At 40.3% G+C, this 26,124-nt stretch overlaps 1 protein-coding gene across 2 annotated transcripts in view; it reads right to left on the bottom strand.

Annotated features, from left to right (window-relative positions):
* Positions 1–26,124, bottom strand: part of TPR (translocated promoter region, nuclear basket protein) — a 67,656-nt gene that overhangs the window by 8,308 nt on the left and 33,224 nt on the right. Inside the window, exons 29-46 of one of the 2 annotated variants that reach the window (XM_075936750.1) lie at positions 24,985–25,116; positions 24,171–24,301; positions 23,592–23,802; positions 23,058–23,204; positions 22,600–22,798; positions 21,891–22,096; positions 20,672–20,733; positions 18,307–18,515; positions 17,771–18,043; positions 16,293–16,441; positions 14,430–14,513; positions 11,016–11,216; positions 8,592–8,723; positions 7,921–8,011; positions 6,682–6,866; positions 3,366–3,434; positions 2,446–2,540; positions 1,573–1,679 (exon numbers count right to left, since the gene is read on the bottom strand). In XM_075936750.1, the coding sequence (XP_075792865.1) occupies positions 1,573–1,679; positions 2,446–2,540; positions 3,366–3,434; positions 6,682–6,866; positions 7,921–8,011; positions 8,592–8,723; positions 11,016–11,216; positions 14,430–14,513; positions 16,293–16,441; positions 17,771–18,043; positions 18,307–18,515; positions 20,672–20,733; positions 21,891–22,096; positions 22,600–22,798; positions 23,058–23,204; positions 23,592–23,802; positions 24,171–24,301; positions 24,985–25,116 (2,683 nt within the window). The remainder of the gene's footprint in view (positions 1–1,572; positions 1,680–2,445; positions 2,541–3,365; positions 3,435–6,681; positions 6,867–7,920; positions 8,012–8,591; positions 8,724–11,015; positions 11,217–14,429; positions 14,514–16,292; positions 16,442–17,770; positions 18,044–18,306; positions 18,516–20,671; positions 20,734–21,890; positions 22,097–22,599; positions 22,799–23,057; positions 23,205–23,591; positions 23,803–24,170; positions 24,302–24,984; positions 25,117–26,124) is intronic. The other variant, XM_075936751.1, reaches the window with a different exon arrangement.

Raw genomic sequence — 26,124 nt, 5'->3', positions numbered from 1 at the left:
CTTGCTTTACCCTACACAAGCTACAAAACACGCAATCCGCTAGCAATTTCTCACTTTACAAAGCCACTGCATATCTTAATCATGGTACAATACTTCTCAACAAAACAGGAGTCCCCTCCATTTTAGATCTTCTCTCTGTTTTGCTTTTCTGAGGTATCTCAATTCACTATTTTGCTGAGTGTCAGCCCTTCAGGGAGTAGCTTAGCAAATCTCTTACAGTTTCTTCTTTGCTGCCAGGAAAAGAAGGGAGACTGCTTCCTGCAGAACAGCAGGAAGGATAAGAACGTGCAATTGCCTGCCCACCATTATTGTGGGTAGGGGCTACTTTTTCTCCTCTGTACTGTGATCAAAGGAACACACTGATGTTGGATGTCCTGAAATTCAAGCTCAGAGGAACTGAAAGCATTTTCAGTGGCCATTTCTCTGCTATCATACTACATTACAGATGCAAGCTCATCTTGATCTAGCTACCTTCAAGAACTCAATGCCAGCCCTATTTACATAATTTTAGCAATAATGAAATTAGAGCACAGGTTAACAGTATCCCTTGAGGAAGCAGACTCATGGAATAATCCAACTGGAAAATAGATAAGCGTGAGATAAAGGAATAGAGATTTGGTCTCTGCAACAGATTATGTTTCCTATGTTATACATGGAAGGCCTAAATAATAGCAATACACACAAGAGAGTGATAGTAACAGAGTGATAGTAACAAGAGTTTTCTTGTGGGATATTGAGGCTATTTACTAAATAGATTAGATCTTCACACACCTAAACCAAAGGTGAAAAAGATGAACAGAGCCACACATGAAGACATGCCAGAGATACTATATGGTGTACAATCTAAAAGCTTCTGTTATTTTTTATGTTTTCATTTTGCTTGAGTGATATTAAATTTCAACTTCTCATGTAAGATCACCCAGATTCTGACACACAACACAATGGTTCAACAAGTTGCTTGCTTCACAGCATCAGTCTTAGTTTTCCTCATATTTGTACATGCTATTCTATATGGTTAAAAGCATATGCTTAGCAGAATTAATAATTTTTCATGTATACTGAAGCAATTTTTTATTTATATGAATTTATATTTTCACAGTTGTTGGAAGTTATGGAGAGAGGGGAGAAACCAATTATTTAATGATAGATGTTAAGATTCAGAAAAATTAAAGTTTTATAAACCTTAACACACAAAAAGTTGTCATAATCACATCAAAAATATACAAAGCAAGTATCTTCAAAACTAAATTCTCAAGCAGAGTTTTCCTTACTTTATCTCAAATTTCAGTTATCAATTAATTTTTTCTCTTGGTTTGTGTATGTAAGGTGAAACTGACTTTTACCTACATTTACCCATAAAAATCTAATCTTTCCAAGCTTAAACAGTAAACCATGCTTACATTAAGCAACATTTAGTTACAAACAACAAAGCTATTAGCACAAGATGAACAAAACATCGTTGCCTCCATCCTTCTAGCCTTCCTACAACCATAAAGAGGCACAGACAAGGAGTTGTTTCCTTTGAATATACTTTTCTAACAAATATAAAACAAAGGTATTACACATATTTACCTCCTTGTGATGCAAGCTGGCCAAGATCGGAGTGGCTGGAACTAGTCTGTGGCATATCTTCTGGAGGTCCAAACCTGAATCTAGGAACTCCAGCAACCTGGGGGGAACTATAAAGATACAGAATGTGCTGTATAAACTGTTTAATAAACTAAAAATAATAATGAAGTTGTTATAATTGAATAAGGGAAACAAATATCTATGATACAAATAAGATTAGTAGCTAAACAGGTATTGCTTAATGTTATCAGCATTTTCCAAAGTAATCAGTTACCCCATTATATTTGCATCAAAACTATATGTTTACAAATACTCCTCTAGTAAGAAAATAATAATGCTTTAAAGTGAATACTGTAAAGTTTAAATAAAAATTTGATGTGTGACATTATAGGAGCTAAGTGGCCTGCTGAGCATGTCATCAACTCTCCTCTACCCAAAGTTGCGACGAGCAACTGATTCTTCATAACAGCTTGCTTGTGTTTTTTAACTGATATTCTTAGTCAATACGGAGAAAACATGCTTTTGTCATATATAGCATTAATGAGCATCTGCAAAAGAGGAGCTGAAAGTATCATGGTAACCCACTGTTGCCCTAGTAATTTTAACTGTACTACTTTTTAAACAAATACATGACATTATAGATTGGAATATGACCAGAAGCTTACTTCTCTGAACTCAGTTTTATGATGTATGGTTCAAACAATTCAATATTTGTGGCCTTTTCCTTTAACCATCTATTGGATGGAATGTTATAATATCTTACTACCTAATCACCAAATCATTTTATTTGCATTTACCTTTAAGCAAAGAATCATTCAACTGTTAGTAAAAGGGAAACATATGATACAGCTTGCATTTATTATGATTTCTACATACTGAATTGCTTCTGCAAATCCATCTGTACGATGTGGCACCACTAGAGTTGGGGTGCTAGGAACTGTCCTGTCCTCATCATCAAAGAAGTGTTGCTGCTGGAAAAAATATTACAATTAGAAGCTAAAATATATTCATTAGTCCTACTCTGTACGGTTCTAAATAAAACTGATCTACAAAGTTGTTCCCTCCCAACATAATAGACATATCCGCTTTAACCACTATTTGTCTGTTCAACAGTGAGATGGAAACCAATATCAAAATAAAAATGCACTGAATATGTATTTTAAAAAATTGATTTAAAAATTGTAATAAATATTTGTCGTCGTCTAAACCGGGGCAGAGAAACCTCAGGCCTGGGGGCAAGATGTGGCTTCCAGCTTGCTTGGATCTGGCCCCCAAAGCTCCGGGTTTCCCCGTAGCATTTGGGAGCCTGTGCTGGTGCTCCAGCTCCCTCCTGCCCCGCTGTGGGACTGGAACACACAAAATCTACTAGCCTGGGCCCCCCTGAGCTCTGGTGTGCAAGGGGGAATGTACGGAGTGTCTTTCTCCTTCTCAGTCAGGGGCCACATCCGTGAGGGTTTGTTCATATTTTGCTTCTCACTTCTGTGTAGCCCCCAAATGATTTTTCTGTGGGTCAGCAGCTCCTGACCCAAAAGAATCCCCAATCCTGGTCTAAACTAATCTAGATTATTAAGGGCTTTACCTTCATCTTATACGTAACTCTTACTTTTCTCGTAGTCACATTTCAACTAAGTTAAGGGATTCAAGTCCCATTAATATGAAAACCACAGCTTGATTAAACGTATCTGCAAGGTTACACACACTCGAGGAATTCTTGACTGCTCTGGTAGTGTTATAAGATTACAAGGTTCACAGTGCTCTCAATCAAGGTTTTTAGGAGCAGACTGCCATTTACTTACCATGCCCCCTATACCAGGAGTTAGTTGAAGCCCACGTCCCACTGACTGCCTCCGAGTCATCTGGATTCTCTTTATGGTAAAAGGAGGAATAAAGTAGTATAAATGTTTCCTGGGGATTCTAGCAGCATGTAAATATCTTCAGGAATAAAGTTTAGTGATAAAAGGTAGATAAATAAATTCTTTTGGCTTTCTACCAAAAGCATGATTTGATTAAAACCAGCTAGCAACTTTTTGCTTATTGGTGAAAACCATATTTCAGAGATTTTATCATGCACTTTATTCCTATAGTAAAACAACCCAAGTGAGGTGGAAGTGACTATTTCATAAAACAGGGCAATGTTACACTTAAAAAAAAAAAAAGAGGGAGGGGGAATTAATATAGGACAGTGGTGGGCAATAAGCTGCCCACAGGCTACATGTTGTTTGCCAGAGTTCACCCCACGGCAGGCTGCCAGACGCTTTAGTTACCTGCGCGTTTCCAGGAATGAGTGCTTGCAGCTCCCGTTGGCCGCAGATCGCCATTCCCGGCCAATGGGAGCTGCAGGAAGTAGTGTCCTGGTGCACAGGCTGTTTACTGTCCACCCTGCTAGAAGAACTTTTTCTAAGTAAACATGATACAGGCAGTACCCGACTTACTGTTCCGAACACCTGGTCGTAACTCAATTTGGTTGTAAGTCAGAAATAGCGCGGGTAGCACGTTTAAGGGTGTTTGAAAAACTTGACGTACATGGTTTTCAACTAAAAAATATTATAATGGGGTTAATGGGAGGTTGGTCGTCAGTACGGATGGTCGTAAGTCGGTGTGTTCGTAAGTCAGGGAGTGGCTTTATAGTGAGTGTGTGAACTCACCGCAGTTCAATGGCATTTAAATCATTTTCACAAGACATAATTTTAGTTTAAATAAATAGTTCAATTACTTAGTATTTACTGTAAAGTGCTCAAAGGGTTTTTTGTGTGCACTTCAGTGCACTTCAAAGCCTTTTTAAAAACAAACAAAATTCATAATATAATCTCTTTAAAGAACACAAACTAAGTGAAAAATGTATGAACAATTATAATTGTGCTTAAGGTAAAACTAAGTCAGTTTAATATTTTCCTTTTTTAAAAAAAATCAAGTTCTGAGCATAGAACAGTCAACTTTTCTGGCACCCATTCTTCAACACTCTCTCAGTGCTTTCACTGTGAAGAAAGCAAGCTCAGCTCAGCATTTAAATTCTCAAATTAAGCAGCAATGCAGCCCAACTCTCAAGGACATCTAACTAAGACAGACTGAGTTGCCTATTGACAACTGCATTCAAGATTGCACGATGTAATCAAGTATTCAAAACACCATACAAATTCACGGATTTCAAGGACAGAAAGGACCATTAGGATCATCTATCTGCCCTGTATTACACAGGCCACAGAATTTTTCCAAAATAATCCCTACAGTATATTTTTAAAAAATTCAATCTCAATTTAAAAGTTGCCAGTGATGGAGACACCACTATAACCCTTGGTAAATGGTTTCAAGGATGAATTACTTTTGCCATTGAAAATTTACGCCTTATTCCTTGTGCCACATCATTCCTTGTGATAACCTTTTTTTTTTTCCTGCACTTGGGTTTTTTCTCCGTTTATTTCTTCTTTTCTATCTGTTCTTTCTTGGGACAGAGATGATTTAAAATTTGGAAAGGATTGTTATCAGTCCTTGCTCCTCTTCCCCCTCTGCAATTTGTGCTTTCAATTCAACTCCCCAATAGACTACACTGAGGAAAAGAACCCTGATCTTCAAGAGAGGACAAAGTGCAGGGAACACTGTCTTCTGTCCTCACTAGCTGCAACATTTTCCTCACTTCATGCACTGAAAGTCATGGAGAGATCCTGTGAAACTGCAGGGCTCCTTTTTGTAGCAGTATCCTTTTGAAAATATACTGGGTAACTGCAGCCACAATCTTCCTTATCCACTGTCAGATCATGAAAGATAAGCATGTTACCTGAAGCTTCTAGTGAAGTGGAATAGAGTAAATAATGTTGACATGTAACCTATCATAAGGGTTCCGAGATAAATACCCCATAGAAATAAAGTGGAACAGTGTACTCCTTTGAGAACAAGGGGGCAACAGCTCACAATCAGGCTTCTTTTTGCAACCATAAGGGTAAGACTTCTTTTTAAATGAAAGCTTAAAATTCTGTACAATCTTAAGATATATGTAGCTCATACTTCAGGCATTCAGAAAAAAACCTGCACATCCAGCAATCTGATCTATGCCATCAAATGCCAGCAACGTCCCACTGCTATATATATATTGGACAAACTGGACAGTCTCTGCGGGAAAGAATCAGTGCAAAGGAAACATACAGAAACCTATTGGAGAGCACTTCAACCTTCCAAATCACACCCTGAAAGATCTCCAAGTAGCTGTCTTGTCACAAACCAGTTCTACAAGCCAGAGCCACAGGGAAGCATTGGAATTAGAGTTCATCCTCAAATTCAATTCACACGGTAATGGACTCAATCGTGATGAAAGTTTGTTGGGACACTGCCAATATAACAACCATTGAAGGTGCAAACAGCTCTCTGAGTTGTATCCTTCCTGACATGGGAGTCTATCTATTGACTTTGATTTTTATCTGCTTCAGTTTAACTATCCAATCTTCAGATACTTACTGATGCTCTGTCTGCCACCCCGCTCCCTTCTTCTTCCTTCCCCCCTCCTATTTATTTCGGGTGTACACATCCCAAAATCATAACTTCAGTCATCTGAAGAAGTGGGCTGTGCCACGAAAGCTCATGATACTATCGACATGTTTTGTTAGTCTATAAAGTGCTACCAGACCATTTGTTGTTCTTTTTCCTGTAACAGACTAACTCAGCTACCCCCTGAAACTGCAGGGAAAAAAAAGGTTGGTTGAGAAATTTTCTTATGCCACAGTTGCATCTGGGCAAAGAATACTTAATAAAAACCCGAGCCAAATCCTACTGAATTATAGCTTGCTCAAAAAATTCCTGCTTTTAGAATGGAAATACAAACATTAACTAAAAGAGTGTTGGTATAATCATTTCAAGACATACACCCACCATAATTGCCTTAATGCTTTTAATGGTCATTTCACTTGTGTAGCCAGCAAATAAAATCACTGTCATATTTCAAGAGATGAGAAATTTAAGTTAATTTGCTCAGCTGTTTTAATTAATATCTGCATGTTTCCATTTTGTAAGACACCATATAAAAATAACAGTTTGATCAAATACACAGGACTAAAACCTTATTTGCCAAAAGCTACAGAGTGAATTATTTTCCTTCATTTTCTAAAGCGTTGAGTGACTTCCTACCTGAACGGGTGGTCCCAGTTCCTGGGGTGGAGCATGAATAGTCAATCGTGGGGGTAGAGGATGCGGTGGTCTGCGCGGTGACTGAGGATGCCGAGGAGCCTGCCTTTCTGAAGCAGATGTTGGCTGCTGTTCTCTTGAACTTTCATGGGAGAAGGTTGACTCTGCAGCACTTGTATTTCCTTCACCTAAAATGCAAAGAAATATAATGCAATAAAAACACTGTACTCCACAAATCTATGACCAAAGTTATTCAGAAAGTATATTTTTAAATTTATGGTCATTAGCTGCAATGACAGAATTATGAGAACTTTATAAAATTGATATACACTGTACAGAATCACTGCAGCCACTACCCAAATAGCATCAATTCTGAAGAAGCTCGAGGCATTTAAGATGAAACTGTAATAAAAACTTTCAGAAGAGATACCAAAACTGAACATCAGGTGAACATGCTAAAACAGACATTTCTACATTTGCAAAAAAGCAGCAACTAACAGGGACAGTTGAATGGTGCGCCTGGAGCCCTAGATTTAAAAACTCATTTGAAAGGCCACATGTCTACTAGATAAAGAACCCATTAGCACCATGACAAGCAACTGTTCAGCAATGACTCAGAGGGAAGAGAATCATCTACTGATTCATCAACAACACTTTTTGCAACAGCTAGGGTACGTCTAGACTACAGGGTTTTGTCAACAGGGTTTTGTCGTCAGAAGTTTTGTCAACAGATACTGTCGACAAAACTTCTGTCGACAAAGAGTGTCTAGACTACATCCAGTTCTGTTGACAAAGCAAGCCGCTTTGTCGACATAACAGTGTGGACACAAAGGACAGTGCAGATGCAATAATGCCTTCTATCGACAGAACTCTGTCAACAAAAGGTGTTATTCTTCGTAGAATGAGGTTTACATACGTCGACAGAACTGCTGAGTTTTGTCAACGTTATGTCGACATAACTCAAAGGCAGTGTGGACGCAGGTATAGTTTTGTCGACAAAAGTCCACTTTTGTCGACAAAACCCTGTACTCTAGACACGCCCCTAATGTTTTCTATAGAGATACAGAATACACCCAGTTCTAATTAGTTTATGGAATTTAACTGAAGCACATCCCAAAGTGTGCTCCTGTAAACCACCTAATTTTTAAATTTGCAATACATGTTTTAATAGAAGAACTCAAAGGTTTGCACATGACCCCTTCCACAAGCCAAGACTTTGGAGAAAGCCAAGATTAGTTATACCACTGTTTTGGGAGTCTGCTGCTCTCTGGTTGCTTTCTCCTCCTCCCATGCTCTCTTCAGTTTCGGTACAAGGATCTGTTCCATCAGCACCCTAAAAAAAAAAAAAACCATAAAACATCCAGTGCAAAATACATTTATTCCAAAATCTCAACAAGATCAATAAAGTGCTGGAGGTATCCCGGAATGGTTCTTCCTTGTCCAAGGAATGCATCTGCTTTTCCAAAAAAAGTTGAAAAAATGGATGCATTTTGTTGGCATGCCTGTAAGCCTCATTTTATGAGGAAAAAGGGATGTTCTGAAAGAGGGTTTTTCCCCCGAAATTTGGCCCCATGTAGATGGGCCAAATTTTGGAAAAGCCTCTTTTGGAAGTAAATTGGAAAAAATATGCAATTTGGGCACTGCAAATGGCATTTATTTTCCAATTTATATTTGTAGTCTAGACATAGCCTATGTGAGTACACTCTCACAGAGTATAAGCTTGGGGTTAAGACAATGTGGAGAGTTTTTACTCAAAGAAAACCAGTTTCAACATGAACTATATTTATCACCCTTAAGTATAAAATTCAATGTACTTGGATTGTCTTTTAAGGTTTTCTTTTCTCAACATGTGGATTCCAGTAGGAACAAGCTGTGAAATCCTCAGGAGATTCTCATATACCTACAATCGTTACCTCAGCATCATCTGCTTCATATCCATCATTGCCATCAGCACTGCCAGTTCCTTCATTACTGTCATCACCTTCATCCCCCATTCCTGTATCTTCATCATCATCGTCATCCTCCTCTTCCTCATCTTCATAATCCTACAAATATAGCCTTAGTAAAAGCTCAAAAGGATCATATCTAGCTCTTCTATAGTTCTTTTCTTCTATAGACCTCAAAGTCCTTTACAAAGGAGGTTAGTATCATCATCTTAGAGCTGGTCAAATCATTCTGTAGTGTGCTATGAACAGAGATTTCTTTCTAATGGTCTGTCTAGAGATGTTCAGAATTAATATTTAGACAAACAAATTTCAAACTGTAGGTCAAGTGAAAAATTTGTTACCCGGAGTAATGTGCATCAATAGATGCATGAATAAGTTTAAACATATAAGTGACTAATTAAAATATGCCCTCTTCAAGGTAGTTCTCTTCTATGTTTGTTCAGCATCTGGATAATGAAGCCAGAATCTCAGGATACTGGGTAATATGAATCAGTTGCATTAAAGCAAAAAATTTCAACAGGTAATGTCAGTGTAGTATATATTACAATTATTTTTATTTTTGTGAACCAAGTAATAACTGTGGATTTCACACAGGAATTTTATTTCAAACTTATTTCTTTGCTGAAATCCTTTCCATAGCTAGTTAGCAGAATCATTTCATAACATAAATAAGCACTTCAGTTAACTTCACATCAGTTCAAAAATCAGACAATAAATGTAAATATTCAGCTGTATAAAGAAGTGAAGAACTCTGTAAGTGAAGTTTGTTATAATTCTGCTCAAGCCAGGTCAACAGTCGCACACAGCTTCTAAGAGTGCATATGTTTTCCTACATTTATCATTAAACCTTAGACATTGTAAACTGTGAGTTAGTGAGTAGGGTTAGAAGACAAAATAAAAAAAGAACTAGTTAAAAACCACTTAGAAAAGTTAGATGTCTGCAAGTCACCAGGGCCTGATGTAATGCATCCTAGAATACTCAAGGGCTACATCTACATTGGCCCCTTCTCCGGAAGAGGCATGTTAATTTCCAACTTCAGAATAGGGAAAGTAGGAATAAGAGATCCTCCGGAAAAGGGCTTTATTCCGGAGGATCGCGCCAGTCTAGACGCTTTTTTCCAGCTTTTTCCCAAGCCGGAAAAAAAGCGGCGGACATGTTTATTTAAATCCCGCGGGGGATATTTAAATCCCCCGCGGATTTCCCTATTCTGAAGTTGGAAATTGACATGCGTCTTCCGGAGAAGGGGCCAATGTAGACGTAGCCAAGGAGCTGATAGAGGTGGTATCTGAGCCTTTAGTTATCATCTGTGGAAAATCATGGAAGACAGGAGAGATTCCAGAAGATTGGAAAAGGGCAAATATAGTGCCCATCTATAAAAAGGGAAATAAAAACAACCCAGGAAACTACAGACTAGTCAGTTTAACTTCTGTGCCAGGAAAGATAATGGAGAAAGTAATTAAGGAAATCGTCTGCAAACACTTGGAAGATAATAAGGTGATAGGGAACAGCCTACATGGATTTATAAAGAACAAATCATGTCAAACTAATCGGATAGCTTTCTTTGATAGGATAACGAGTCTTGTGGATAAGGGAAAAGCGGTAGATGTGGTATACCTAAACTTTAGTAAGGCATTTGATACGGTCTCGCATGATATTCTTATCAATAAAATAGGCAAAAACAACTTAGATGGGGCTACTATAAGGTGGGTGCGTAACTGGCTGAATAACCATTCTCAGAAACTAGTTATTAATGGTTCACAATCCTGATGGAAAGGTATAACAAGTGGGGTTCCACAGAGGACTGTTTTGGGACTGGTTCTATTCAATATCTTCATCAACGATTTAGATATTGGCATAGAGAGTACGCTTATTAAGTTTGCAGATGATACCAAGCTGGGAGGGGCTGTAACTGCTTTGGAGGATAGGGTCATAATTCAAAATGATCTGGACAAATTGGAGAAATGGTCTGAGGTAAACAGGATGAAGTTTAATAAGGACAAATGTAAAGTGCTCCACTTAGGAAGGAACAATCAGTTTCACACATACAGAATGGGAAGCGACTGTCTAGCAAGTTGTACTGCAGAAAGGGATCTAGGGGTTATAGTGAACCACAAGCTAAATATGAGTCAACAGTGTGACGCTGCTGCAAAAAAGCAAACATGATTCTAGGATGCAATAACAGGTGTGTTGTGAGCAAGACACGAGAAGTTACTCTGGAGATATTTAAGAGTAGGTTAGATAAATGTCTATCAGGGATGGTCTAGACAGTATTGGGTCCTGCCATGAGGGCAGGGGACTGGACTTGATGACCTCTCGAGGTTGCTTCCAGTCCTAGTATTCTATGATTCTATGACATTAAAGATCACAAACTACAAATAAGTCAGACATACTTCTTGCTCGCCTTCATTTTCCTCCTCCTCCTCCTCTTCATCATCGCTGTCAATCACAATGACATCATCTTTCTTGGATTGACCATCCTGGGATGATGAGGTATTCTGTTGATCAGACTGAAGAGGTCCAAGATCTATTGGGAGGGACTGAGAGGTTTCTTCACTGTCTTCCATGGGAGCATACTCCCCCTGGGTGACACCCTTTAAAAGGGAAAAGAAAGTTACTAAAACAAAACTTATACATTGTATACTTATTTTTAAAAATGTCTGCCAAAGAGATTAAGTCAATTTACAATTTCATTTACCTTATAAAGCCCTCCACAAGTGCTAGGGCTGTTGCTACACTTCAAAGGTGGAATTACCCTATCGACTAATCGAATAGTTGATTAGTCAACTAGTCGCTATTTAACATCCTTAGTTCAGAACCTAGATCAGACTTTGGTCCACTCTACACAGCAGCAGTGTTGTGGTAATCTGTTTGTGACAGTCATCTTAACTGGTTGCAATAATTAAATTTTTATTGTGTCCACTCAGCAGCTGGGCCACAAACCAGGCAAATACATGAATTCACTCCTACCAACGATGGTACCTGTGTTTGTACTAATGCACTTTGGACAATATGGACAGGTATTCACAGTGGCTGAACGAGAATTGCCCAGAGGTTACATAAATAGAAACTAGCTGACATCATATGTGCAATATAAGCTAGTGTACTCTGATACAGAGCACTCTTAGAGAAGCTCATCAACATGCAAAAGAGTAGCAAGTCAAACAGAGACAAGACAATCAGAGCAGAATGTATTGCTGGCAAAGGAAAAACATTAATTGCCACAGATATTAACAGATATCAAGTGGTATATAAACACAAACTATAGTTGAATTTAACTAGGCCACTAATCAGTTTCAAATGCATCTAAAAAGATGAAATGTAGCCAGAGCCTTGGACAAAGCACTCTTTCCAATACAAAGGGAAAACTAACTCTAGGCTTCTCTTCTGCTATTCCAGACTGAATGAAATTCTTACAGAGGTTCATCATTGGCAAGCCAGCTACAAAAGTAGTTTAAAAATGTTGTATATTATTCTAGTTTGATTCAGCAAAAACAGTAGCTCATTAAAACATTTAAAGAATTTGAACAGGATGTATTAAAGATGGATAAAGATGTTTGGAAAATAACCATCTCTTTTCAGATACTGGAAATCACTTTTTTGTTTTTTTTAATCAAGAATACTTCACATTTCAGCACCCATGACTGTTAAATTACAAGAGCTAGTTCTAGATATTTCTGCACACCAAGGATATGTCTATACTTCACCATTATTTCAATATAACTAGCGTTATTTCGAGATAACTGATGGTTTATTCCGAAATCTGTAAACCTCATTCTACCAGAAATAACGCCTATTCCGAAATAGCTATTTCAAAATAAGGTTTATTTAGACACTACACTGCTGCTATTTCAAAATATTCCCTTACTAGGGCCATTCTAAGTTATTCCTCCTCAGTGCTTCCTTGGGCTCTAAATCGAGACAGCACGTCTACATTAGGGAAGCCTACCTTGGACTAATTTTTAGGCTTTTCTGCAGTGTAGACGTGCTATTTTGAAATAAGGAATTGCTTATTTTGAAATAGCCATGTAGTGTGCCCCAAGTGACTTGACTGCTTTGTATTAAATTGCTTAGCAATTGAATTGGATTGCAATAATCATGTTTGATTTCTTGAAAAGATATTTCAAGTAAGTTTGGGGGTGGGATATTTGTAGTTAAAGGAGAGCCAGCCTCTGAACACCTTTTGTGTGTATGTAAAGTTACAGGGAGAAAGAAACAACATGATTGTGAAGACACAGTATCTTCTAGTGGTTAGAGAAAATCCATTCTATGGAAAAGTATGACCAGATGCAGGTATAAGATACTGAATTTTATTTCTTTGATGTAGAAAAAGAAACTTAATTCCAAATTTTGTGTCTTAATATTGCCATTACTTATTTTAGGAGAACCAAAAATCTGACTCTAGATAAGTACAAAGGGCAGTCGAAGATACTGGGCAGAACTACAGACATTGCCTTCACTCTTTTGTGACTCACCCCAGTTCCTTGTGATTGAAATGTCTCAACTATTTGTCACAATCTGTCTGCAATATAAAACTAAAAATGAAAAAAAGTATATTCTGGGGGAACAAATCAAAGAATTCAAGAGTTTTGAACTCTCAAACCCAATCATGGCTCTGATGAGGATTCCTTTAATTCCTATGTCTCAGGTCCCCAATAAGTAAAATTACTCCATAATTCAGTCGCAGTACTTAATGCTTATATACTACTAGGAAAGTGTCAAGTTTTATATACTTGGTTGCTATGCAGATATGTGAAAAATCACAATCAAAACTAAATACACATTGAATGGAACTTACAGCCCTAAAAATTATGATCTATATAAACTGATTTCCATAATAAAACTCTACATTATGAGTGATACTAGAAGACTTACTGGGTGTTGCCTGGTCAGCTGGAGGAACACGATACCCAGACCAGCCCCTGGTGGCTCTCCTCAGTCTGGCACGGGAGGTGGGGAGAGAAACCATCCAGGTGCAGGGAGCGGGGAGACCCGCATTAGTCTGGAGGCCGGGGAGGTGTAGAATGGAGGCTGCAGAGACCTCCCACCGATGATCCTTAGGCCTGGGCCAAGAGGGCAAAGGCCCACACAAGCCAGCCCTGATGCTGATCCCTGAGCTGGCCCGGGGATAGGGAGAGGAGGCTGCATAGGCCATGCTGGGCAGCCCGGTGGTGTTTGGGAGGGCAGGGAGAGGCAGGGCTGTGCTGCTTGGCCCCGGTGGTGCTTGGGGGTGGGGGGAAAGGCACGGGAGAAAAATGCAGCAGTGGGACCCACAGGGGCCAAAGGGAAAGGTTTTGGGGCCATAGGGGACCTCTTCTGTGGGTCGCTGGCCAGCAAGATGGTGAGCCCCGTTCACAGCTGGCCACTCCCTGCCTGATGCAGCTGTCCCCAACAGTCACTTTGCAGTACGACTGTCCCCCACGCTCACTGTGCCCACTGGTGACAATGCAGTATCATGCCACTCTAATGAGCCCCCTCCCTTCCCATATTTTCGAAAACATTTGAATTCAAGGCACGTCCCATTTTCCTGACACAACCAAACCCTGCCTTGTCTTTAAGTTAGCATAAGAGGAAGCTGCATACCAAATTTGGTAGTCCTAGCTGTTACTGTTTAGAAGTTGAAAAGGCAGACACACATCTCTAATATATATAAAAAAGATTTCATGAAAATGTTACTATCAACAAACACTTTTCTAATAGTGACTAGATTGATATACAATGCTAACTTCAGCAACTGCTACCATACCAAACTGGTATTTGCAAGGAAGGGCTGTTCACTGCAATTAAAAGTAATTTTTTTTGCTTACTTCTCCAATGGAATCTTGAGAATCTTGGTTGTAAGTTTGAGTTTCAACCTCACCATCAGTGCTTTCTTCTGCCGTGACTTCCTCCTGAAAACGCATATTTTTTCATATTAAGAAAGATAACCAGCCAATTTTAACTACCATTTCTACACCAATGGCCAACACCTTCCTTTCACCAACCATCCTCATATTTCTGCTTTCTGACATCTCCTTACAGATGATATATTAGATTCCATGTCCTCTCTACATCTGAATATCCAGACTATGTCCAAATATTGTTGCTTCTTTCTCTATAACTTGAAGACCTGGCCTTCTCTCTGTCCATACTGATAAAACTCTTACCCAAGACCTTATTGCTCATTTTCAATTTCTGCATCTCCTACCTTTCTGACAACCACCTCACTCCTTTCAGGTCTATTCAAAATACAGTAAACTTCCTATAATCTGGCACCTTTAGGACCCAGGGGGTGCTGGATTATCAGATATGCCGGACTATCGGAAGGGGGAGTTCTGAGGGGTCTGGGGTGGGGGGGATGCCACCCCAGATCCCTCATAGCCCCCCCTTCCGATAGTCCGGGTCTGCCCAAGGCGTCCCTGATTCAGCCGCTGCTGAAACTGACCAGCAGAGGCTGAATCGGGGACGCCTAGAGCAGAACAGCTGGAGTGCTGCCAGGTTGGTCGAGTAGCACAGACCCTCGGCACGGCGAGACCAACCTGGTAGCACCCCAGCTGCTCTTGGGGACGCCTGGGGCAGATACTGATCAGCGGCTGACTCCAGGAGGCCCGAGGCAGAGCTGCTCTGCCCCAGGCTTCCTGGAGTCAGCCACTGGTGAGTTTCAACAGCCGCTGAATCAGGACGCCTAGGGCAGAGCAGCTGGGGGGCTGCCGGGTTGGTCCCACAGTGCCGAGGAGCGGCGCTACTGGACCAACACCCCAGGTGTCCCCAAGTCAGCTGCTGCTGCTACTGATCAGCGGCTGACTCCAGGAAGCCCGAGGCAGAGCTGTTCTGCCCCGGGCTTCCTGGAGTCAGCTGCTGGTCAGTTTCAACAGCAGCTGAATCAGGATGCCTGGGACAGAGCAGCTGGGGCTCTGCCGGGTTGGTCTGGTAGCGCCAACCCTTGGCGCGCGAGACCAACCCGGCAGCACCCCAGCTGCTCTGTCCCAAGTGTACCCAAGTCAGCTGCTGCTGAAACTGATCAGGGGCTGATTCCAGGAAGCCGGGGCAGAGCAGCTCTGCCTCGGGCTTCCTGGAGTCAGCTGCTGGTCAGTTTCAACAGCAGCTGAATTGGGGACATCTGGGGTGCTGCCGGGTTGGTCCCAGAGCCCCGAGAGGCAGCGCTACGGGACCTACCCGGCAGCACCCCAGCTACTCTGCCCCCAGCTTCCCCAATTCAGCTGCTGGTCAGTTTTAGCAGCGGCTGAATTGGGGAAGCTGGGGGCAGAGCAGCTCCAATGGTCCGGCTGCCCGGAGCACTTCCGGGTTCCTGATGGTGCCAGACCATCAGGAGTGCTGGACCATCAGATGCCGGACCATCGGAGTTTTACTGTACTTCAAAGATCAACTGCCTGGATCTCAAGTAAGAGAGTTTCCCTTAAACTAATAAAAATTATGTTCTTTAACATACTGCCCATCATTAAAATGCAATAACTTCTGCTTTATTTGGAAGTTCCAGGTGAAGGTTATTTCAACGGTATAGAATTTGGCAATTATCACTTTCAAAAAGCAACACTTCGCTTTGCCAGAATCAGAGTTTTAAAACCTTTTCAATAGGATTCTGTTTCAGTTTCCTTGTCAAAAACATATTTCAATCTCAAATCCTGTAAGGGCAAAATTATTAACTGGAAGTATTTTCCAGTCTTACAAACCTCAGGTCCAACTCTCTGTATGCTTCTCAATTTCTTTGGAAGAGGTATATCCACCATCTCCTCTGAAATTTGGTCTGAGTTGTCTACTGTGCTGTCCTCTTCCTCCTCTCGTGGACGCTTGGGCAAAGAAGAACTTGGGGTAGCTGAAACTTAAAAATAACACAGCGGACTTTTTCAAAAGGTTTATGGCACACAAAAAATGTTTAGGAAACTCACAGAAAAGTAGATGATTTCAGACTCCTCTCTGAGAAATTGCCTCTTTCCCTATACTCAAACATAGCAATTAGGACTGGACAGAGTGTCTTCTTGTTGGCTCTTGGAGTGGATCACACTGGGACTGCCAGCAAAACTTTCTGAGCGATAGCCGTCTCCCCATCTCCACCCCGTGCAACTGGCATATTTTTCAGTCATCTTGTTCTGGACAGAATGTAATTGCTAATATTTCCATAGGCAGTGACAAAAACAATTACAGTGGGTATTTTTGGGGCAAGTTTTGCAAAGAACAGAAGCTTCTACAATGATAGAATAATACTTTTTTTAAACTGTCATATAATATCTAGATTATTGTGGGGCAAGTACAGTACAATTATAGAATATATGTTCAGTTATTTGATTTAGTTTGTTTCCTGCAGTAGTCATTTGCAAAAAATTTAGAGCCAAATCATCCTTTACATTAAACTCTGAATCTTCATATCAAAGCAAGACTGAGGAAATCAAAATGCTCATGAAGGGAGAGCCTGCTTTTTCTGGAGCCAACAGTTGAAACATCCAGCAATAGTTTGAAAAGACACATGAACATTCACTTCGGCTACGTCTACACTGGCCCCTTTTCCGGAAGGGGCATGTAAATTTCACTAGTCGTCGTAGGGAAATCCGCGGGGGATTTAAATATCCCCCGCGGCATTTAAATAAAAATGTCCGCCGCTTTTTTCCGGCTTTTAAAAAAGCCGGAAAAGAGCGTCTAGACTGGCCCCGATCCTCCGGAAAAAGCGCCTTTTTCCGGAGGCTCTTATTCTTACTTTGAAGTAAGAATAAGAGCCTCCGGAAAAGGGCACTTTTTCCGGAGGATCGGGGCCAGTCTAGACGCTCTTTTCCGGCTTTTTTAAAAGCCGGAAAAAAGCGGCAGACATTTTTATTTAAATGCCGCGGGGGATATTTAAATCCCCCGCGGATTTCCCTACGACGACTAGTGAAATTTACATGCCCCTTCCGGAAAAGGGGCCAGTGTAGACGTAGCCTTCTAGTTTAATCTAAGATACCCTTTGGAAGTGTTTTAGGACATATGTTTAAAAGGCAAAACTTTTGCAAGAGACAGAAGATAGGCCAGACCTCAGCCTCTTTGAAAACTTAGCCCACAGTTTATTCACAAAGTCAGCTGCTGTTACATGATATTATGGCCTGATTCAATGAGGAACTGTAGTGGTTTGGACACACCACGAGATTAAGCCCTTTATAATATTTAAGAGAATGAAACCAACCTGTGCCAAACACTGCTGTGGAAGTAGAGGGTCTTTCTATTTGTGAGCTCTGTACAACCTCCACAATGGTGGGGGATGGCTCTTGAGTAGCTGGCTCGATCTGAGGATGACTTTGCTGAGTGGGCTGCACAAAAGCTGTAGCCTGAGTCTGTTGTTGAACAGTTAAGATGGGTTGAGAGAGAGATGTCTGGACATTGGGACTGGTGGAGCGTACAGATCCACTTGTGCTTCCAAAAACTGGAACATGTTCTACTGGTCCTTCTGATTGCATAGCTGGAAAGCGAATGTTAGCACATTTTAATTGGCTTACAGTTATCTAGTATAGTTCACAGCACTTTTCACTTGAGAAAAGAGTAGGCAGTAAGATTTAATGTTTCTCATATTTAGCCAGTTAAAAGTAAAAACAATAAAAGCACAAAGGTCATGAAGAATAGCTGAACTTATGTTCAACTTTGAAACTGACTAGATTTCAAGGCAGAGATGCCCTTTGAAAGTTATTTTATTTTAGATAACAGGCCTTTATCTATAACACTTACCTTCCTGGGTTTCCACCTGCGTTGTGGGCATAACTGTGGCTGTTGGAGTAGTGGTTGGATTTGTAACTGTAGCAGGAGTAACCATTGGACGAATACTGGCTCTTGGAGTAGATTTACTCCCAGGTATGGCAGTAGCAGTCACTTTACTTGGAGTTGACACAACAGGAGTTGGCTTAATGTTTGCTGTCGGTGGATCTGAAGTGCTAGCACTAGAAATAGGACACTGGTTTAATTTGTGCTAACCAAGTTGGGGGCAGACTTACAAGCATATCAAATTCAGTTTGATACAAACTAACAATATATCAAATGTTCATTTGAAAAAGTTTCACAAATTTAAAACGGATCATGGAATAGTACTAATATATAAACTATATTATGACTTAATTGGCATCAATCTGACTTGCTGGGATGCCCATATGGTGGAAGGTGATCATGAAATGATTGATTTCTTGATTCTACAGAAATGAAGAAGTCAGAGCAGAATAAGAATCATGGATTTCAAAAAGACGACAAATTCAGAGAACTGGAAGGCAGGATCCAATGGGAAGAAAGGCTAAAGGATACAGGAAAGTTGGCAGCTTCTTGAAGAAAGGCAGAACAGCAAACTATCCTGATGCAAAGGAAGATAGCAAGAATAGTAAGGGGCCCAACATGTCTCCATCAGGAGCAATTTAATGACTTGAAAAAAATCAAAAAGGAATTCTACAAAAAGTGAAAACATGGACAAATTGCTCTGGAGTACAAAAGAATAGCACAAGAAAGCATGGATAAAATAAAAAAGGTTAAAGCACAAAATGAGTTGCACCTAGTAAGGGACATAAAAAGTAACAAGAGGTGACTCTTTAAATACATTATGAGCAAAAGAAAGACAAAAGTGTACTCAGTGGGGATGGAGAGAAAATAACAGATGGCATTTACAAAGTAAAGGCATTTAGAATTCCTATTCTGCTTCTGAATGCCTATTCATGGGGAAAAAAAAGTAGTAACCAGGTATTTGATACAATTAATATCAACAAGAAGGGATGCGTGTAGGCCATAATAGATAAAAAACAGGTTAAAGAATATTTGAATAAATTAGATATATTAAATTCAACAAGGCCAGAAGAAATTCCTCCTAAAGGTGCTTAAGGAACAAGCTGAAAACATCTTGAAAGGCAAGCAGAGCACTTATGTTAAAAAAAAGGAAACAAAAAGGACATAAGGAATTATAGGCCACACAGTCTAACTTCAATACCTGGAAAGATATTGGGACAAATTATTAAACAATCCACATATGACAAGCCTTCCAGCGAATGTTCAGACTAGCATGAGGGCAATGGCTTCTATCTGTAAGGAACTTAGTAATGCATGGATATGTGATTTGCCCATGTGACTCCAAACTCCACCTTACTGCTCCAAACTCCACCTTGCTGCTGTAACTTTGCACGGTAAGACCAAAGGATTTCCTTCCACATGGAAAAAGATATAAAAGGCCCTGGAAACTAGGGAGCAATCGACTACCCGATAAGTCCATGCTGCTTATCGAATAGTCAAGTCGACTACACGCATTCCCCCTCCCCTCGCTGCTGCCTCTGTACCAGAAGCAGCTGAAGGGGGGGGGGGGGGGGAGAAGAGGGAAAGGAAGGAAGGAGGGGCAGGAGCCAGTGCTGGGAGGAGCTGTCTTAAATGCCAGTTCCACCTAGCATTGCGGTGCTGCTTGCCCCCCCAATATCAGAGGCGGGGGGGAGGAGGAGGGGGGCCTGCTGCTGTGAAGCAATCCTTGTCCACGGTGACCCAGATGTGGGTAAGGGCTGCCTCGTGGTAGCAGTCCCAGTGTGCTGGGGGTCCCAGAAAGAAGTTGGGACTTCCTACATGGTGGTGGAGGAGGTGGTCCCTGTGGTGGTGAGTTGAGGGAGATAACAGGCTCCTGACCCCCAGGACTCAGGCAATGCCAGGTAAGAATCCTAGTGGCTCAATACATGGGGAGAATATCTGCCAAGTAAGATGTATGCCAGTGAGTTTTACAGTCACATGTCAAGGGTCAAAACCATTCCAAGAACAGAAGTGTCAGATTATAAAGCCATAAAGATGCTTCAGAGGCTAGTGTAGTATCTAAAAACACTTGCAGTTTTTCAAATGGACTACATTTCAAGTTCACAGTATACCTAAATGTGGCAGTTTAGCAGTTAGTGACTTAATGGGTTAGTTTTGCCTCAGGAGGCAAACAGTTCAGTTAGCCCATAGCTCAGCATTAGCATTAAGCAGTTGGTAACTTCTAAAAGCTATTCAAAAATTCTTTAATGCAAAAACCTTTAATTCATTCCTACAGTTCAAAACAAAAAATATATAAACATAGCAACTGGACAAAAAACAACCTGCAACTTACATTCCTCTTTCACCTGAAGCTGGAGTAGATTTGAGTGTGATCTGCCTCTGCTGTTCTGGAACCTATTAGACATAAGTGTTCCTGTAAATTATATGCTTCCTTAGCCAAACATTAAGCCCACAGGCTCTATTATCCAATCCAGAATGCAATTTTGATTACTATTTTAGTAGACAGAGCTCTTTAATTTCAATTGTTTCAACTATCAATTTGGTAGAATACCAGGTGAAGTTCCATGCTTACTCTCAAATATTCTGAGTTTGCTCAAGCAACTCAAGTATTTTCTGGGATACCCTTGATAATGAAGTTTTTTCAGTCAGCCCAAAAGAGTACTAATTAATTCTCTTCTATAGAAAGGAACAGTATTTACTGTTGGACCCAGATGCATATTGCATGTGCAAATAAGACTGTAGACAGAGCCAACGAGAGCAGCAATATTTGAACAGCTCTTGTGGGAAACCTAGTTGTTGAAACAACTATATGCTTTTATTAATAGTGGAAGTTTGAACTACACTAGAATGATTCTCTTTAATATTAACTTCAAATGCTTTAAAGAGCTGTTTCCCTTCTTTCCAAGACCATTAGGCACAATGTACTTTTTGGGTTCTAGTCATGTTATTCTGGGGATCGAAAAGGTTGAAAGCACCATGGAAAAAGGCTGAGTCTGTTGAATATGTTATCAGAGATATGGTAAAAGGAATAATTCTAATTCACAACTGCTCCGTTACTGTGAACTCAAAGCCCACCCACTATTAGACACAGACTATCCCATTAACTGTTAGACAGAAAGTACAGGTTGGGAAGAAGAACCCCAGTGGCTGGCCTGTGGCTGGCCATGGAGCCCTGATGGCCCCTGTAAAAAACAGCAAGCAAATGGTCTGGTAGCACTTTACAGACTAACAAAACATGCAGATGGTATCATGAGCTTTCGTGGCCACAGCCCAGGACAGCTGAGCCCTGGCGGCCTTGGGGTAATGGAGCCCCAGTAACTCTTGGGCTGGTGGAAGAGCGGGGAGCCCAGGGGCAGGGGAGCCTGGAAGTTTGCCGACAGACCCCAAGAGAGCCTCGGTGTCTATCAACAGAGGGGCAACCTCCCCTGGTCCAGAAAACTCTTCTTCAGATCCGGTCAAGTCCGGATGGTGCCGGACCAGGGAGGTCCAACCTGTATTCTGTTTTTCTCCATATGTGAATACAGCTAACAAAGGCTTCACACATCTTGTACCTTATTAGTAGACTCTGGAGGCTCATCTCGCTGTTCATGGTGCCTCTCTTGTTGTTCTCTTAACTCTCTCTCCAGGCGGCAAATGCGACCTTCATACTGTGATTTGAGTGCACTCATCCGCACCTCCAATTCAGTCTTTTGCTCTTCTAGTGCACTACTCTTTTGTTTCCACTCATCGTTTTCTTTTGTCAGCTGTTCTTTTGTACCTAATCAAGTAACACAGCATTCAGTCTTTTCAATGTAATGCCACCTATCAAATCTTTGTGAACTGAAAAGTCTGTTTGCTTTTATAAGTACTTTAAGAGACCTATATGTATTAACACACTGTAAACGATAAAACTATTTTATTCAGTGATAGCCCGTGTGATATTTTCAAAAATAAGATAGCAGTTGTAAATATGAAACCTCAAAAGATGGTACATTTTCTCCACACATCAAAAGCTAGCACTCGTAGTTTCTTTCCTTTCTGATTAACACTGAACTTGCTGAAAGGAATTAACGCCCTTTGCACTAACAAGCTGTGTGGGATAAATACATGGGTGCTAAGCAAGGACAATATCCTCTGACTGATCTATTATAACTCTATGATTAGTTATTGGACATTTTAACTGGCTCAGGTTTACCCAAGATGATAATGTTTTCTCCAGCCCTGGAAGCTTTTCCACAAAACTAATTAAAAAAAGGTAAGAGACAGAGTAAGGTAGCTTACCAGCTAATTGTGCAATTTTTTGCTTGGCAGCCAGCAAGGTCTTTCTAGTCTTCTCCTCTTTCTCCGTTATCTGTTGCCTGACTTGTTCTTCCTGTGTAGTTTTCTCTTGCAAATCTTGATGAAGACGAGAAAGTTCTGACTGTCGTTGAGATACCTGTTCCTGAAGAGTTCTGGCTTCACTTTCTTTTTCTGCTAAATTCTGCGGTGGAGGGAAAAGGGGGAGGGGTGAGATAATTTAGCTACCAATTACAATAAGCTACCTTAAAAGTAGGTGGCGAGTGCATCAGACACAAAACACAGCTCAATGAGCTCTGAGATACTAACTTATCACTTCAGTTAAGATGATAAAGTTCTGAGTAGTAAAACATTCCAGGTCCTGAGAAAGAGGAAACATTTGACAGGACACAGTGAAGATGTCAAAAGATATATAGAAACTAACAATATTGCCATCTCTTTACCTTCTGTAAATTTTCTATCTGATTCTCCAAGGATTTTGTCTTTACGTCAGCCTGGCTGAGAGTCTCTTTCAGTTCTTGTATTTCCTGGGCAGAAGCTTTCTGTTCTTGTTCTTCTGCGTAAGACTGAGTTGATGTCTCAGCAACTACCTGAAACATGGCAAACTGACGTCACATCCAGGTTGTGGGTTCTGCTTTGGTTTTTTTTTTTTTTTTTTAAATGAAACGTCAGGTGTAGAAAGCTATCACTTTTACACGCAACGCTACCAGATGGGCTCTAATCATCTCAAATAGTCTAAACAGGATGCGGAAAGGAATTATAATGCTCTCTTAAGAGCTGTGCTTTATACATTATACATTCAAACACCACATTATTCCTTGGAAAGCTAAAAGCCAGAATTTTGCACACTAGTTTCGGTATCAAAAGTAACATTGAGTAAGTTTTTATAACAAATTCAGATTATTATAAGCGATAATGAACATGAAGACTGCTCAAAGTGTGCGCTTCAATTTCTTAAAATCAGAATTTACAGATACCTTGTCATATTGTGCTTTCAGCTCTTCATATTGAGTTTTGTATCGTCGCCCAATTTTCTTGACTTGTGTTATAGTTTTGACTTTTTCTTGTATGTCAGCCACTTTATTCTCTAGCTCCTTCTGAAGAGTGTCTTTTTCAGTTCTTATTTTAGTTAGTTCATCTCTGAGGGTTTGGACCAGATTCTGGGTTGTAGTTACAGATGCATTAGATCTAAACACCAAAATTAGATGAAGATATGTATGAGATCTTGCCAAGAGTTAAACAAAGTCAATACAGTTTGATATTGCTATATTTTTGTAATGTCATAATTCACCATAAGGGAATTAGCAAAATACCCACAGCAAATCAAATTATAAAAAGTTAAACTTGGAGTTATTTAGCTACTATTTTAATGTCCCATTTTCAAATACATTAACACTTTCCTTTTGGTAACTACTGAATAAAATGAGTTAAATTGCTGAACAAACACCAAAGGTTTTATGGTGTTTGATTTCCAGATGCTGTCCTATTTTAAACATTACATAGTAAAAATGACTTTTAGTATTCAGAACTTTTCGGCAAGTTTCTGTATACTGTACCTTGCTATTTCTGCTTTAAGCCTGCCCGTTTCTTCATTCATCTGTTGTATGCGTTTGGTATTTGCCTCCTTCTCTGAAAGGAGTTTCCGATATTCTTCAAGATCAGAATCTTTCTGTTGGCTCAGTACATTCTGAAAGATATTTATAACCTGAATTGTCTTGATTCTTGCAAAAGAAAACATTTCATTCTACACATGGTGGTGATAAGGAAACATTGTAAGGAATCACTGAAACCAGTTGTAATAGATATGACCCATTTAACAACTTTTATTATTTTTTTAACCTAATTTATCAAAGACTCATCTAAGCATTGTTTTTGGATGAGACTGTGTGATGTATATTTTGATTTGGGGATAGGTATTTGGTTCTTTGGAGTGAAAGAATCTAATATATGTGATTTCTGGTTCTAATAAGAAGTTATCACAGAAGTCTGATTTGTCTGCATGATTCATGAGGGGCAAGAGGACCTGAAAAGGACTGTCTGTGGCTCCCTAACAATTAATATAGTAATTTGGTGGCACACATTTGTTATCAGCTTGGTGAAGTCTTATAATAAAATACACCACCAGTCTGGGATATATGCCCCTATTCTGGCAGTCTGACCTGAGACTGGTGCTCTTAGCTGTGCCCCAAATCTGATAGAGTGATAAAGCAAACTAATGGTACCCTATCAAATTCAAGCCTTATACATACATATTCATTAATGAGGTTTCATAGAACAATTTCAGTCTTCCACTACTTTTCAGGCGATGGGGTTGATCTACCAGCACGAGTTCTTTCATTTGTATTTCCTTTTTGAAAAGATGCAACTCACCTGGGTCCGGGCCTTCCAACGTTTCACATCCTCTTCCAATAGCTTCTTCTCTGCCTGAAGCATTCCACTTTTTTCACTCAGCTCAGCATTAGACTCTTGTAAAGGTAAGATGTCGGACTCTAGTTTACGCACCTAGAAGATCATCAGTTATTAAAATATACCCCCATCTCACTAGAGGAGAAGAAGGGATTTTTGTCAGACTAGCAGGGTGATATACAACCCAGAAAGGGAGACAGCCATGGCTAGGCCCCTCCTTTGGTTCTCCACCTCACATTGGTCAGCCAGAGGAGAAATAAAAAAATCTAATTGATGGTGGAGCACCATTCCTAATTTAAATGCCTTTTCATACTTTCAGGGGGTGCCTTCACTGGCCAATGCAAACATAGATTAAAAGGTCAGACATTCCTAAAAGTAAATGACACTTAAGATTTCACTGGTGAATCTTGAACATGTAAAATAGGAGGTCTAAAGTCTTCAAAAACTGAGACTCCCCTTAGTATCCTTATGAGGTGGAGGGTGGAAAGATACAGAAGTGAGCTGGGTTCTAGGGGTAGACTGAAGAGGTCCAACACTGAGTTACTGCTCATATGATGAGAGTGGAAGCCCTGTAAGGCACACTGAACACCGTTAAATTCCTGAACTATGAGATATGCCACATAACACTGGGCAGGAATGTGAAGTTAATAAAATTGTAGCCCACAACTTCAGCCCATCTCTTTATATTTCTTTTATTTTGTTGACTGTCCTGATCAACAGTGTATTGTTAACGGAGTAAGGCCATGTCTTCACTAATCAGAAGATTGAAGCTGCCGCAATTGATCTTCCAGAGATCAATTTAGCGAGTCTAGAATTGAGTCTAATTCTGCTATATTGAACTTATAGGGTGCCTCCATCAGCATCTAGTACTACAGTGAAGAGTAAGGGAAGCTGATGGGAGCATTTGCTCTCATAAACCTCCCACTGTGGAGATGGTGGGGAAAATTTGAAACAAAGTACAGTAAAACTCCAATCGTCTGGCATCCAGTGGTCCAGCACTGCTTATAATCCGGCACCAACTGAAGTGCTCCGGCCAGCCGGACAATTGGAGCTGTTCCGCGCCACTTCCCCAAGTCCGCTACTGCTGCTGCTGAAACTGACCAG

This window comes from Pelodiscus sinensis, chromosome 9 (assembly GCF_049634645.1).
Source record: "Pelodiscus sinensis isolate JC-2024 chromosome 9, ASM4963464v1, whole genome shotgun sequence".
Classification (NCBI taxonomy): Eukaryota; Metazoa; Chordata; order Testudines; family Trionychidae; genus Pelodiscus; species Pelodiscus sinensis.
This window is presented reverse-complemented; position numbering and strand designations above follow the sequence as displayed.